The 13,931-nt window shown below is 50.2% G+C and overlaps 2 protein-coding genes across 9 annotated transcripts in view; one reads left to right on the top strand and one right to left on the bottom strand.

Annotated features, from left to right (window-relative positions):
* Positions 1–6,140, top strand: part of EPS15L1 (epidermal growth factor receptor pathway substrate 15 like 1) — a 36,963-nt gene extending 30,823 nt beyond the window's left edge. For all 8 annotated transcript variants that reach the window (XM_040653801.2, XM_040653807.2, XM_040653802.2 and 5 more), the window contains one exon: positions 1,031–6,140. In XM_040653801.2, coding sequence (XP_040509735.1) covers positions 1,031–1,177 — 147 coding nt within the window. In that variant the 3' untranslated portion in view covers positions 1,178–6,140. The remainder of the gene's footprint in view (positions 1–1,030) is intronic.
* Positions 6,141–11,317: 5,177 nt separating this feature from the next.
* On the bottom strand, positions 11,318–13,647 carry KLF2 (Kruppel like factor 2). Its single transcript, NM_001318423.2, has 3 exons — positions 13,553–13,647; positions 12,540–13,431; positions 11,318–12,194 (listed from the first exon to the last, which is right to left on the bottom strand). Exons 1-3 carry the CDS (start codon positions 13,625–13,627, stop codon positions 12,019–12,021), a joined length of 1,143 nt encoding a protein of 380 aa, NP_001305352.1. The 5' UTR covers positions 13,628–13,647; the 3' UTR covers positions 11,318–12,018.
* Between the last annotated feature and the right edge of the window lie 284 nt (positions 13,648–13,931).

A 13,931-nucleotide genomic window follows, 5' to 3' on the forward strand; every position in this document is an offset into this window, starting at 1 on the left:
GCAGCCCTGCATTGCTGTGTTTGAAGTTGCAGTGCTGGGGACCATCGGGCAGTTTTTGCAGTATGTTTTCAGCTGAAATTAAACCACCCCTTCTGTGGAGTTCTCTCCTGCCCGTTCTTAAAAAAAAACATTAAAGGTTTTCCTTATGTTCGGAAGGAGGCATTACAAAGCAAGCTTTAGAAGCAGGATATGATGCCGATATTCACGTGCATCTCTGCCAGTGCTTCTGCTAGCCTCACCCCCTTCAGCAAATGCTCAAATTCAACAAAAAGAAATGATATTGTCCATTAGTTTAGATGTAAATGATTGTTTAAACGATAGAATTATTTCAAGTATCTGTATAATACTTCATGCAAAAAAAATGGAAGCAAACCAAACTTCTGCATGTTCAGCAGCAATCCCCGTCACGTCACTTTGAGGCGGTTTTGTTGCAGTGTTTGGGGAAGCTCAGGCACTGGAAGCTGGATGTTAGGATGTGTTCTGTTTCCTCAGTGTTTTCTGCTGAAGTGAAGTGGGTTCTCTTACATTGTTTTTTACTGGAAGAACTCTGCATGCGTTTTAGGAACAGTTACAGAAGCACTTTTTGTAACTTCTGATTAGGTGATGAAACTTCCCCCGAATCAGCAGTCAGCACAGTCATGATTAAAGCCCCTCACCCTCAGCAGGAAATGCTACAATTAAGCAATGGAATTGCACAAGAATAAGTAGCTCTTGGTTTTATCGTCTAAAAGCTAACAAATCTAATACTCTTAAGAATGGCTGTGGGTTGCTGCGCTCCCTAAGTGCCACCTGGGGGGTTTGGGGTGCAGGATGCACAGCTGGGTCTGTTCTGTGGGGGGTGGAGATAAAGGAAAGGATGAAGTGAGGAAAGCAGTGGGGGGATTTTTGTCTTAGTCCAGAAGAATTACCTAAGACAGCTTGGTATAATTGAATCACGTACTTAATGAGTCTGATTCATTGTATTTCTTAGATGATTTTCTCTGGCTTTTTCAGTAATTTTATTAACTGGCTTTCCATTTTCATTTTTTAGTTTGGAAATGAAGAGCAGCAGCTGGCTTGGGCAAAGCGTGAGAGCGAAAAAGCAGAGCAAGAAAGACTGGCTCGGCTGCGGAGACAGGAGCAAGAAGACCTCGAGTTGGCCATTGCGCTCAGTAAGGCCGACATGCCGAGCTCGTAGGGCTGCTGGGCTCCTCCCCGGCCAAGGGGAACCTTTAAACACAGCTTTTCAGAGATCCCAAACCCTTGTTCTGTTGTGAAAATAATTCTAGTCACCTTCAACTCTATACAGGACTGCCTGGTTCAATCCAGCTGGGCTCCGCGTGGCTTTTCCAGTGCGTAATGTGCAGGAAATACTGTATTATATGTTGTAGGTAAAATTACTGCTTGTAAGGAACTTAACAGGATCCTAAGATGCTGAAAACAAAGTTTCTTTGTCTTGAAGACAACGTTGCATAGAGTAAACTGCACCTTGTGAATCTGGCTTATTACCTGACTGGTTTTGGGGGCTGCAGTACAGATTTCAAAGGAAGTGTTATAAGAAGATATTTATGGAAGTAGCTTTCACTTGCTGCATTTAGTTAATTATTCCTGGCAGGCTGTTGGGTGTTATCCACATCAAAGCCTTCAGCACAAAGTCCGTTATTAGATGGTCCCTCTTTATCCTGGACAAACAGCCTTTATGAAAGAATCTGGTGATTTATATATGATGGATACCAATACAGACACTATCAAGTACTCCAAATTTAAGAACTGTATTATTTAGGAGGTTTTCCTATTCAAACGCTTGTTTGCATTGGATTTTAATTGTAGGTGACATTGTAAAAGATGGATTTAATCGTTGTAGTAAGTTGGAGAAGTGATGGGTTGGCAACTGAGTGACCAGGTAAAATCTTGCTTTATCTCATATGCATATGTGATTATGGGATTGTGGTAAAAGTTTGAGTGCTTCTTTCATATAGAGTCTAACGACTGAATGCTCAGCAAGCTTGAGCTGAGTTCTGCCCTGCAGCTCGTCGTAGGTTGGCTCCATTTGCCAGAGCATAGGTTGTATTATTTCTGTTATCCCATTGATGTGTGTGAGAGTCTCTACCTCTGTTCCTTGAATTCCACCTATCTTATTTATGGGGTTGCAGATCAAATGTTGCTTAGCTGTGCTAAGGCCAAGGTCGGACGGGCGTTCATACATAACTCATGGAAGTCCTGTAGTCTGGATTGGCTTTAAAATGCAGCTGTGGTGCTCAGTGCTTCCACCTGGTAAGGACAGCAGTGTGTTTTACATGTCCGATTTAAATAAGTTCTCATGATAAACCTGTGAATTATTTTCTTACTAAAATTGCCTTTTCTGATAACCACAGGAATTCTACAGCTTCAGTTGTCTTCACCTCGGGCCTCCATGCCTAACAGTGCAGCAGGCACTGCTCGATGCTCTTTGTTCTTACTGATGCAGCTCTTCTCTTGTAACATGCCGTTACACTTTCCTGCCCTTGCTTCCTTGCTTTTATTTCTCCTAACACGATGACAGTGCCTGTTTACTGAACGAAAGCAGTCTTTCCCTGTTTTGCCTTATTCTAGATGCTTTCCTTCACAGAGATAATCAGATTGGATTACTTTAATCTTATTAGTAGTTCTGAGCGTTGGTTCTGAGGCCTTTGTGCGAAGGGGTGAGTGCATGTTTGTGTGTGCATCCACACGTGCACATCTATTCCTTTACACCTGCAGCAGTACATCAAACTGAAAGCCCATCTCAGTGTGCAGCGCTGGCAGTCGCAGTGCTCTGCTGTGTCTCCTGTGCTGCAAACAGTGTGAACCTTTAATCTGCCTCAGGAAGGGAGATGATGCTCTGCAGTACCAAAACAGCCATAGGGCGACGTCAGTACTTCTTTGAGTGAACCCATGTGAGCGCAGTGGGATTTCTAATCTTACAGAATCTGCTGTGAGATCCTTTCTCATTTTTCTCTGTAATACATCAGATTAAATGATCAAACGTATTAAAACATCAATGCATTTTCTTTTCTGTTGGTTTACAGGACTTAAGGTCTCTGTAAGCAAGCTTGGTCTGTCTGTAGCTAACATGAGATCAAACTTGCTGTGAAAGAGTAATTTTCATAATTGAATGGCTGCCGTGTAGGAATCTCAGTGAAGTTAAACAAATTGTATTCATGAGTAAGAGTCTCCTTTTCATTTCCTTTTGGGCATGAGTCTTTGTAGTGTCTCTTCTGCTATAATAAAACCCTGTTTGTATGTAGTGCCATTACAGAAAGGAAAACCACTTTTGGATGCTACTTGGATGATGTCACTCCAGTGGGACAGGGTGGATGAGCTGAACAGCTTGATTCATTGTCTGTGTTATGTACCATAACGAGACTCCATGCTGCTTTGTCAGTGCTCAGAAATACTGTCATCTGTAATGCTTCTCAGGCAGGGATCGGTGTTTTCAGGTTGCTGAGCAGGAAGGCAGAAATGTGAATTAATCTGGCATTCCACATAGCGTTGGAACTAATTGCTCATTTTCTTGTTTCCTTGTGGACTCATTCTTCATGTTTGCTTCAATAAACAACAGAAGATGAAGCAAATCAGTGAGGACAGAACGTGTCCCCTCTGCACTGTAAGATCTCCTTACCTTCACTTCTCTGAAACGCTTTTTACGCAGAATTTGAGACACTGAAGTAGAGGAAAACATAGCTGTGATTTCTCCCTGTTGTGTATTTAATGCAGTTCTCCATGTAGAAAAGATGATTTCCCACGTTCTTTCCCTATGCCTGTAACTGAGCGTTTTGTATCATAACTGCACTTGATTTTCTAAGACAGAAGCTGTTATGGCAAGACACTGATCTCATTCTTCCTCCAGAACGGTGAAATTTGAAGCACAAATAGGCCTTCTGCTATTTGGGCAGATACAATATGTACAATGCAAGATATATAAAATGTGAGTATACACAATGCATATACAGTGTACATTCTGAGATCCATATTATTAGTGTGTATATATATAATGTATTGTATAATGTAATAATAGTGTGTGTATATACTATACATGCCCACCTACTATGCCTAGTATATAGTTACTTGTACTGTACATAAGATGTGTATATACAACAGATATGTAGAATATGCATATATATTCTATATATTAACATTTGTGTGTATGTATTCTCTATAGAAAGAGGGACACAGAAATGCAATCTGTACAGAAACACAGCTGAGATGACAGCCCTTAGAATTTCAAAGTTCTGGTGAAAGAAAAGAAAGAGGAGGACTGACTGCTTTGAGTCAATTTGCTTTGAGATTTCTGTCGTTGGCATGAGAAGCTGTGTTCACTCATTGTGCCAAACGTGAGGGAGACCTGGCAGAAAGTGGGTATCACCTGCACTGGGTGTGAGTTCACCTCCTGCGCAGTGCTTCAGCTCCGCTTTTCAGTTGCTTTGCAGTGTAGGCTTAATTTCTGATCTTCCTGCATGTGTGGGCCATGTGTTGTCTGTTTCTCAGGCTGCGGCCATGATTTTTCCCTACATTTGCTTGTATTTTCTTTTTTTGACTTCCCTCCCTCCCCCCATGTAAAAAAAACCCAACAACTGTTTTTAAGGAGCAGTTCCCCCCCTCACAGCTCACACCTGGAAGTGCTGAGGTGAACGAAGTCTCCTCATTCCAATTACACAGATTGCACACAGTGCTCACCTGGACTTCAGTTCTCTTTTTCCTCCATTTCCACCTGAGCTGCTCCTTCAGGAGGAACACCAATATGTTGGCTTTGGGGAAGGGATGGAGGTGATCCGACTTTCTTCTTGGGCAGATGATTGGACTGTGGTACACTGAGCCAAACAAAGAGGTCATTGGGCATTTATAGTGGCACGTGTGTGTCTTATGTGGAGTGCTGTCACTGCTGGAGTGACCTGTGGACAACCAGGCATTGCACACAGCACTAAGGCACAACAGCTACAGGGAAAGACAGTTCCTCACGTGGAACCTGTGCATGCAAGCACTGCGTGTAGGACAGGTGCTGAGTTAGGTGTGTTCCCTTATAGACTGGGCTGCTCACATCTGCTGTAAAACACACCAGGCATTCTGCAATAAAAGCAGGTGCTCGTGAAGTAGTACTGCTATAACTGCTGTATGGAGTGGGTTTGTGTTGGCCAACTTTTCCTTCTGAGATCTCTGCCCTACGAGGACCGTTTGTCCTCTCTGTATTCGGGGCTCCCGGAGCTGTGTCCGACTGTCACCTTTCTGTTCGCCTTTGGAATCTGTTGTCAGGAGTTCTGTAGGAATTATTTTGTCATCTTATGCTGAGAGATAATGCACTTTTCTTGGATTCTTCTTATAATCCTTTTGGGGTTACTATTTCTTCTTTAGTGTTTCTCCATTGAGAAGAGTATTTATTCTGTAGAGCCACGGCCCAAGGAGTTTTGGTCCAGGTAGAATCGTTGCCTTCCCAACGTGTAGGATTTGATTTCTGCCGCCTGCTGCGTTTGGTTCCCCCCTCTCAGGAATTCCACTTCTCTTTAATTCAGATGTTGAGTGTCGGCTCTGTTGAAGTGATTTATCTGTGCTGGTAACGTTCCAACCTCTTCCTACACCAGAGGAGCAGTGAAGCTGTTGTGTGTCAACCATTGCATCTCACCACAGACATCTTTTCTTAGGAAGCAGTTTCGCTTGCAGTCTGGTGGAAGATTTATTTTTAGAGTAAATAGGTTGGCTGTTACTCATTGACACTCATTGAGGCATTGTTTTGTCAGTTGATACACTGCTCTTTTTACTCGAAAGTTTTATAAATAAAGGAAATAAAGGCAAATTTGTTACAAAGTGGCATTTTTCTTTTTGCAACTTCTGCTTTCCCCTTCAACTTCCAAAGGAGAACTCGTGGTGAGTGGGGTTGTGTTAGCATAGCGAGCTCTTCCTGGTGTCCCTTCGGAATGATTCTCTTCAGTCTGACCTAAGAAGGGTGGAAACAAAGAGGAAGCTGCGATGTTGGCCTAAATTTGACTAATATCTCCAAAAATGTACATTACTGTAGTTATATTTATCTTTTGATGGCCGTAACGCATTGAAAGAAAGGTATTTTGATTTTAACCCACTCGTGCTTATTGTTTAAAATAATGAGAGAAATGTTATTGTTTAATATAATAAATGAGAAGTTACTTTTTGGAGCCCTGAGCCTCCGGCGATCTTTCTTTCTGGTCTCCGCGTTGAGCTGACGGATCTGCGCGGCTCAGCCGCCCCTCTGTACCCATCCTTCGTACCCATCCTTGGTCCTCCCTCCCGCTCTGCCCTCACCTCCCCGCCGTGTCGCTGGGAGGGATCGGAGCTCAGCAGGGATGGACCGCTCAGTGGAAAAGCACGCCTCACTGTCCTGCTGCTCTGCATTATTCGCTTGGACTCATCGTTCTCCCGTGTGTTTTATTTGCTCTGCTCTGCACACCGCCACAGCCAGCAGCAGCTTGCCGAGGCGGGTTTGTCTCAGAATTGCTCTGCAGCAATAGTTGTAGTTTGTTGACGTTTTGAAGCCGGGTTTTGCTGCACTGTGGCACGAGCACTTCCTACCTGAGCTCTTCCATTGTGTAATTCCACCCTTTCCCTTGCAAAAAACAACAAATGTGGCCCACAGCTCTGTGTTTGGTCCCACTCAGCTTTTGGAAGCCGACCTGAATGACGTCCCAGCCCAAAACTTCTCCACGTTTCTGCCCCATCTGTGCTATCCATGGCAGCACTGCGGCACCGGGAGCGCCCGCTGGGGAAGGACGGCTTCAATGGAAACACACGCAGAGCGTGGAGCTGCTCCGCTGTGAGCCCTCACAGCAAAGGCAGCGTTTGCTGCTCAGCACCTCCTCCAAAGCTGCAGCATTCCCTCCCACTGCCACTGCTGGCCCGCTGTGAGCGCAGCGCTGTGCTGCTCCGACCTCCCATCGTGTCCTCAGCGCTTCGCAGAGCGGAGCCCGGTGCTCCTCCACCGCCCTCACACTGCGGGGCACCCGGCCCACATCCATGGATGGTAAAATCATCCATCTGCCAAACCCACCAATGCTGTCATTGTGCACGGGCTGCGAGAAACAAAAAGGGGGTTGTTGGGATTTGAGGGCTTTTGGTGTGTTTTGGTTTGTGTTTAGGCCTCGGGCTCAGTAGCTTTCTTCTAATATATTAAATGTCACAGGGGATGTCCAGTGGGATATTCCAGATGTTTCCTGATGACATAATGATAGGCCAGAGCACCAGGAGTGCTCCGAGCTGTGCGAAGTGCAAGAAACCAACGTGAGCGATTTAAAGGGACACCACATCTGATTGCAAACCTCCAGCGGGTAACTTCACCCACAACCTCTGCGCTGCCCGAGTTATGCTCACTACAAAGCACAGAATGCTTGTGATTGACTACAACGAATTATAATTGAAGCAGGTAAATGAGGAGGTAAGTAATGCAAACTGTGGTTGCAGCCTTTGTTGTTCCTGCCCTCCTTGTGCTCGGAAAGGTGTTTTCTGCAAAGTGAATGCGTCTTCGTTCTGCAAAGCGGTGCCAATGACTCATTTTGTGTCTACATAGAATATTACAAGATCAAATAATTGTGGCTGAAAAGTCAGACCTCAGAAGATGAAATCAGTTTTCAGCCCAGCACGTTCAGGATGGATCCATCTCTGCACTGGCAGCTCAGGGCTCTATTGCACAGCAAAAAACCTCACTGAACAATGGGCAGTGGGGCATTTGGGATCAAACAGTGCAGAGCTTCACGGCGTCTCCAAGTCAAACCCATTCCCTCCTTTGGGTTGGCAGTGCTTGGCTGGTGGATCTGCCCCATCCCGTGTTGGCCACGTGCTGACAGCAGAGTGCAGCCCCCGGGCATATGGAACCAAATGGACACATCTGAGCGTGGCTGCTTCGGCCCTCACCGGAGTCAGGAGGTGCACATGTGGCACCACGGACATCTCAGGCAGCAGCAGCAGGGACAGCTCTCCCTGTCACACTGCATAGGGTTTGGGTTGAATTTACCTCTTTGTGTTTCCCCCAACACTGCTCGTTACCACGGCGACGGCTGCACGACTTCGTTGCGTTTGTTTTATTTAAATATAGCAAAAGAAATTGCTAACGCTTGGGATTCTGGCTCAGAAAATTAAATTTAAGCAAAGCTTAACAGCCACTCTCTGTTATAGGTGCACAAAATAGCTTTGGAAACCACAGAGTTTCTACCACAGAAAACCACAGAACCACACAATCCTATAATTTGAAGAATGGACAAACTTTTTTTGGCACTCCTTGTGGACGGAGGGCTGCGGGTGAGCGGGGGGCAGCCTTTGGAGGCGGTCTGCGAACGGCCGCCGGCAGCCGAGGGCTGAAATCCCCCATCCCTGTGTGGGGCGACCGCCGCCCCGCTTACAGCCCCTGCCCTCCCCACTGCCATCCCCTGCTCTTTGCTGGGCGCCCGCGGGACAGCAGGAGGGTTTTGTCCCAGCTCCTGTTTTGGGGTTTAACCGCCCGACTTTGGGGGCGGGCCGGGGCTGAGCTCTGCAGAGCAGTGTGGGCTCAGCGCAGTGCGGGTGCCCTGCAGAGCTCAATGCCCCGCGCTGCGGTGTGGGATGGATGGAGCTCTGAGGCTGTGGGCTGTGCTCAAGCTCAGAAGCGTTTGCTACAACTTTCACTTGGAACACTGTGCAGGATTTGTTCGTTTCTGTGCTCAACCTGCTCTATCTAATCTACCGATCTATCTTGCAAGTAGATTGGGCCCATCTCTGTGGTATCTCATAAGAGTATGTGTGAAAACGTTGTTTACAACGGACTCTTTGTTTCCTCCTATCGGGTTTGACAGCACCTTTTTTTCTCCCATCGTCCCATCCTGGGCTGCTGCTGGTGGGGGCGGCTCCTCCCGCCCCTCCATGGTCCCCGTGTGCTCCGGGAGCTGCTGGGGGCCATTGGTCCTTCGCCTCCATCAAACTCACCCCAACAGTTACGGTGTGCCGTCACGAAGCGCTGCGGAGCACTGCTGCTCTCCTGCTGCCCAATGGGCACACTTGGGCCGGTGGAGCCACCCCACGCCTGGATGGACTAATTTGAAGCAATTAAAAAAAGAGTTGGCAGTTACTCATAATAGAATTTGAGAGGGATGAGATCAGCATCTCTTTTCTTCTGCCATGAGATTATCTCGAGATTCACAAAGCTGCAGCTTCCTGTGACGACCACACTGAAGTTCTCAGACGTTCCGTCCCTCTGGCAATTAAAACAGAGCTGGTGATGAGCCTTTATTGGGTTATTGAGTTGTGCCCCTCATCCCTCCCCATCTCCAGAGCTCTGTGTTGATGTATCGATATGTCTTTCATTTATATTTCCCTGTAAAGGGGTGGCTCTGCCCTTTTGCTCAGATGCATTGCACTGCGTCTGAAAGCACTGCGGGCACGACCTGCTTGTTGATGGGTGGCATCTCCACCGCTGGCCGAGATGTGAGATAACGGGGCCTCCTCTGGAGCCCTGTGAGCGAGGGGAGCGGGCAGTGCGGGCTGCCAGCCTCAGAGCCCACTGACCCCGGGAGCACCGGGACAGCGAGGGCTGCAGACCCCGGGTGGGGGAGCGGCACCGGGTGACGTTTGAGGGTCCTTCCAACTCAAAGCACTCTGTGGTTCTGTCACGCTCTGTGCTGCAGAGGAGCAGCAGGCATTGAACTGAAGGTTGGGGGATGTTGCGTGCTTTATCTGTGTGTGCAGACAGCGCAGGGCTCACAGCTCCGCACCTGTTGGGTCATAGCTGTCCCTCCCCCATGTCAAAGTGGCCAAGGGCACACAGCCCCACGTTCTGCTCCCACGGAGGTTGGTGAGGAGCCCCGGTGCTCCCAGGCTCTGCCCAGTGCTGGAGAGCGGCGCTGGGTCTGAGATGCGGGCGGCTGAGGTGCCCCCACTCCATCGCCGAGCGGTGCGGCGCAAAGCAGCACTGACACCTGCCAGGATGCGGACGTTCCCAACTCTTCCCACAGAGCACAGCAAAGGCAGAGCGCGATGGGGAGCGGAGGGGGGAGGATTCCTTTCTGAAGGTTCCAAACACCAAAAGCTGTGCTGAAATCCGAAAATCTTCAGCTATGGGGAAAGAGAAGGAAATACCTCGAACTGTCGCAATGCTGCACATGCTAAGTTTAGAGCGCCTTTCAGCCTTCAGTCCTCCCTTTCTGGAATCAGATTGTGCAATTTTTTTTCTCTAGCAAATAAATGAGTTTTGTTTTTAATGAAGAAATGTTAAATCTCCCTTATATTTCACTTTGAAAGAGCTATAAAAGTGAAATGTGGAACTCATTCTTCCATGTGGATGATTAGAAGCCCGGAGTACATCTGTTCCACATGAACAACTGCAGGCTTTGCTGTCACAGAAGGACCTCTATTTTTGTACTTTCCATGTATTCCTGCTGATTCCATTCCTGGGTTCTGCACTGCGAAGGCAGAAAAAAGTCACAGTCCGGACTGGAATCGAACTGCAAGCACTCCAAAGTGAAGGGAAAACGCTCTGATATTAACCTAAACTGCTGTATTTAACAACAGTGAGTTTGGTGCAGCAGTATCAGGGCTCACAGCTGAACTGCTGCTGGGAAACCAGAGGATCCTCATTAGAGCTGCAGAGTAATTGCATAAATACAGCACTTGGAGTTATGATCTCATTTACAGCTGTGGAGGAGCCGCGCTCTGCCGGAGCTGCAGCACCATCCGCTTCAGTGCAAGGCAGCCTTCAGCCTCCAGATCAGTATTTCACCCCTCCTCCAGAACAGTGGACACCTTTCTGAGCTGCTGAGAGCCGGGTACGACTCAGAGTTATGAGGTGAATTTCGGTTTTTGGGAATGAGTTATGAAGGTATTTGAACCTGCGCTGCGAATTTATGTTTAAATTCCACCACTGTTCTATTGGAGCTCTGCAGAGCGGCAGTAATTTATGTACGAGGATGCCTTAAAATAAGCCTCCGTAATTACAAAAATGCAGTGTTTAAATTTATAGTAAAAACCCACACACTGCTGGCGAAACCATAACTGCATCTGGAAAACATTAAGGATGCTATTAAAGCAGTCCAGCATAAACTAGAAATGAGACTGAAATTACAGCGCTGCTCACTTAACCATTTTTAGGAAGCGTGTTTTGAATCCCAGCGATGTTCCTGTCTGATCAGCACCGCGTGGCTTCGTGTTTGCTGTCCTCTGTTGGTATCTGCGCTGTCCTCTGCTACCATCTGCTCTGACCAACAAACCTCACTGCAGCCCCAACAAACCAACTGCAGCCCGGCTGCAGGCGGCGCAGTCTCGGTGAGGGCTCCCAGCACAGTGCAGTGCTCGGGGGAATGGGGTGGGGGGGCCCGAAGGACACGGATGAACCACAGCAATTAAAAACTTGTTTTATTAAAAAGATGAAATGTTTTCAAACATTGAAAAAACCACGTTTTTATAAAACCAGAAATAGGCAAAATACCCATTTGTCTTCTATTTACATATACAATATTTCTCGCTGTATAAAATTATTTACAATATATAAAAAAAATTACAGTAAAATAGGTTATTTTCTTACAAGACGTCAAGCCCTGTATTTCTAGTGTAGATCATGGCAAACATGAGTATTATTGCACCTGTGAAACAGACAGTCTAACAATAGGAGTGTTCTCTTAGCCATGCCTTCAGCCAAGATCTAAAATAACACCGAGCTACAGCAACGCTCACTTAATCTCTCCTAGGGTCAACTTCAGGCAGTTTCCATACAAACATTGTCTCGTTAAGCTTGGGGCAGTTAGAGCCGGAACAGAAAAAACGATATTTACAGCTTCTTCTATACAATCCGTGTGGAGCCTCACGGAGTTCACCCTTCACAGAAGCTGCATAAATAACCCCCCGTCCTCCCCGCCCGGCGCGGGCAGATTCGCGGACGCCGCCTCGTCAGGTTCTGTGCAGGAGACGACTGCTGGGCCTCCCTGTGTCCAATCCTCGGCGGCCGGAGCGCCGGCGCCTCCCCACGTAGTACCAGCTACAGGTTCGGAGCGTCCTGCACCTGAGCAGCTCACAACGGGCACTGTCCGGTGGGCCCCGCGGCTACATGTGCCGCTTCATGTGCAGGGCCAGGTGGTCCGACCTGGAGAAGGCCCGGTCGCAGAGGTGGCACTGGAAGGGCCGGTGCCCGGTGTGCTTGCGGTAGTGGCGGGTGAGCTCGTCGGAGCGGGCGAACTTCCAGCCGCAGCCCTCCCAGTTGCAGTGGTACGGCTTCTCACCTGTCGGGGAAGCACAGCGTGACTCAGCGCGGCACTCCCACGCCCGGCAGCGCAGCGCTCAGTGCTCATCCCAGCGTGCCCCGCTGAGCCCTTCCCTTCCACAGCCAGATCCAACGCAGAGCCACGACTCCGCTCTGCCCACTGCTTTACCGTCCTGAGAACCTTCTGAGGAAGGGCACTGGAAGCCGCCCTTGGGACAGCCCTGACCCCCAAACAGACACTCTCGGTCTGACCACCTGTCGCAGCCCAGCTGTGAGCGCTCGGGGACCGGGACGCTACGGGGTTAAAGCTCATGCTGCTGCAAACCGCTCCATGCAGGCGGCCCTCCCACCCTGCCGAGCTTACCTGTGTGTGTCCGCAGGTGGGCCTTCAGGTGGGAGCTCTTGGTGTAGGTCTTCCCGCAGCCCGCGTACGTGCACGTGTGCGTGGCCGTCCTCTTGCGGGGCCAGGAGCGCCGGCCTCGTTTCGGCTTGGAGTCCAGCAGCTCCAGCGGGGAGGAAGGAGGGGTGAGCATACCCCGGGGAGCGGAGGGCTGGAGGGGCAGGCTGTCCTCGAAAAGGCCGTACTGGGAGGTGTTCTGGTACTGGAGGTGGGTCTGCGGGTGGTGGAAGCCGGAGGGCGGGTGGTAGCTCTGCTGGAAGGACACGGACGAGGGGCACATCATCTGCGTGTGGCAGTCATTCACCATGAGATCGTCGGGGCTCAGCGGTGGTGTTTCGGCGCCGGGGATCTGTGGGGAGTTGGCCACCCGCGGCTGCTCGTAGGCCATCATGCAGGTCGCGCTGCCCTCCTGCTTGATCTTCGGGCAAGCCTGGGGCACCAGACCCAGGACTGGCCCATAACTGTCCATGTCGGGCTCGGGCTTGATGCTGTCCACGAACTGCGGAGCCCCGAAGCTGGGCGTCACGAAGAAGCGCCCGTGCACGCTGCCGGCCGGGCAGTAGTTGGAGTCCATCTCAGGGCGGATCATCTCGGGAGCGATGCCGGCGCTGTAGGGCGGGGGGCTGCCCTGCTCCAGGGCACTGTAGCATCCCGGGTTCGGGTTTGTCTGGTAGAAGCCTCCGCTCTCCCCTTGCGCGGGGGGATAGTCCCCGCCGGCAGCCCCTTGGCCGTAGCCGTCGCTGCCCATGGAAAGGATAAAATCCAGCACGTTGTTGAGGTCTTCATCCTCTTTGCGTGGGGAGAGGTCGCCCCAGGTGCCGCCGGGGGCCTTGGCCTCCTGCTCGCACTTCCACCTCTGGGGGAAGAAAGAAAAGGGAGAAGGTTAGCGGTGCGGCCGGGAGCGGGGGTCGGGGGCAGCGGGGCGGGCAGAGCCGCGGGGGCTCAGCGGGGCTCAGCCGGGCCGGGGCCGCACTCACTTCGTGGAGCGCTTTCTCGCGGCAGGGACTGGCGAAGGTGGCGAAGGAGGGCAGGATGGTATCGCTCAGCGCCATGGTGCGGCCGGGCGGGACGCGGCGCGCAGAGCCGCCCTCCCACCTTATAACGCGGGCGCGGGCGCCCTCAGGCCAATTGCAGGGAGCGGAGGAAACGCGTCCCGGACGGGGCGGGCGGGGAGGCAGCGGCTCGGGCGCAGCCTAAATTTAGCCCCGGTATAAAAGGACGCGGCGGCGGCGGCCGCAGCCCGAGCGGGGCGGAGCGGAGCGGGGCCCAAAGGCGGCCCCTGACCGCCCCCCCCCCCCCCCCCCCCCCCCAGCGCGGGGAGCGGAGCCGGGACCCCCCCCCCCCCCCCCCCTTTCC

The sequence above is a fragment of the Gallus gallus genome, chromosome 28 (assembly GCF_016699485.2).
Source record: "Gallus gallus isolate bGalGal1 chromosome 28, bGalGal1.mat.broiler.GRCg7b, whole genome shotgun sequence".
NCBI lineage: Eukaryota > Metazoa > Chordata > Aves > Galliformes > Phasianidae > Gallus > Gallus gallus.

What these genes read in the sequence shown, in the direction of transcription:
- KLF2 (NM_001318423.2), bottom strand. Translation starts at nt 13,627, where the DNA reads ATGGCGCTGAGCGATACCATCCTGCCCTCCTTCGCCACCTTCGCCAGT. An exon ending in GCGAGAAAGCGCTCCACGAA is followed by an intron (nt 13,432 to 13,552) that starts GTGAGTGCGGCC and finishes TTCTTCCCCCAG; the next exon opens with AGGTGGAAGTGCGAGCAGGA. An exon ending in CCACCTGCGGACACACACAG is followed by an intron (nt 12,195 to 12,539) that starts GTAAGCTCGGCA and finishes CTTCCCCGACAG; the next exon opens with GTGAGAAGCCGTACCACTGC.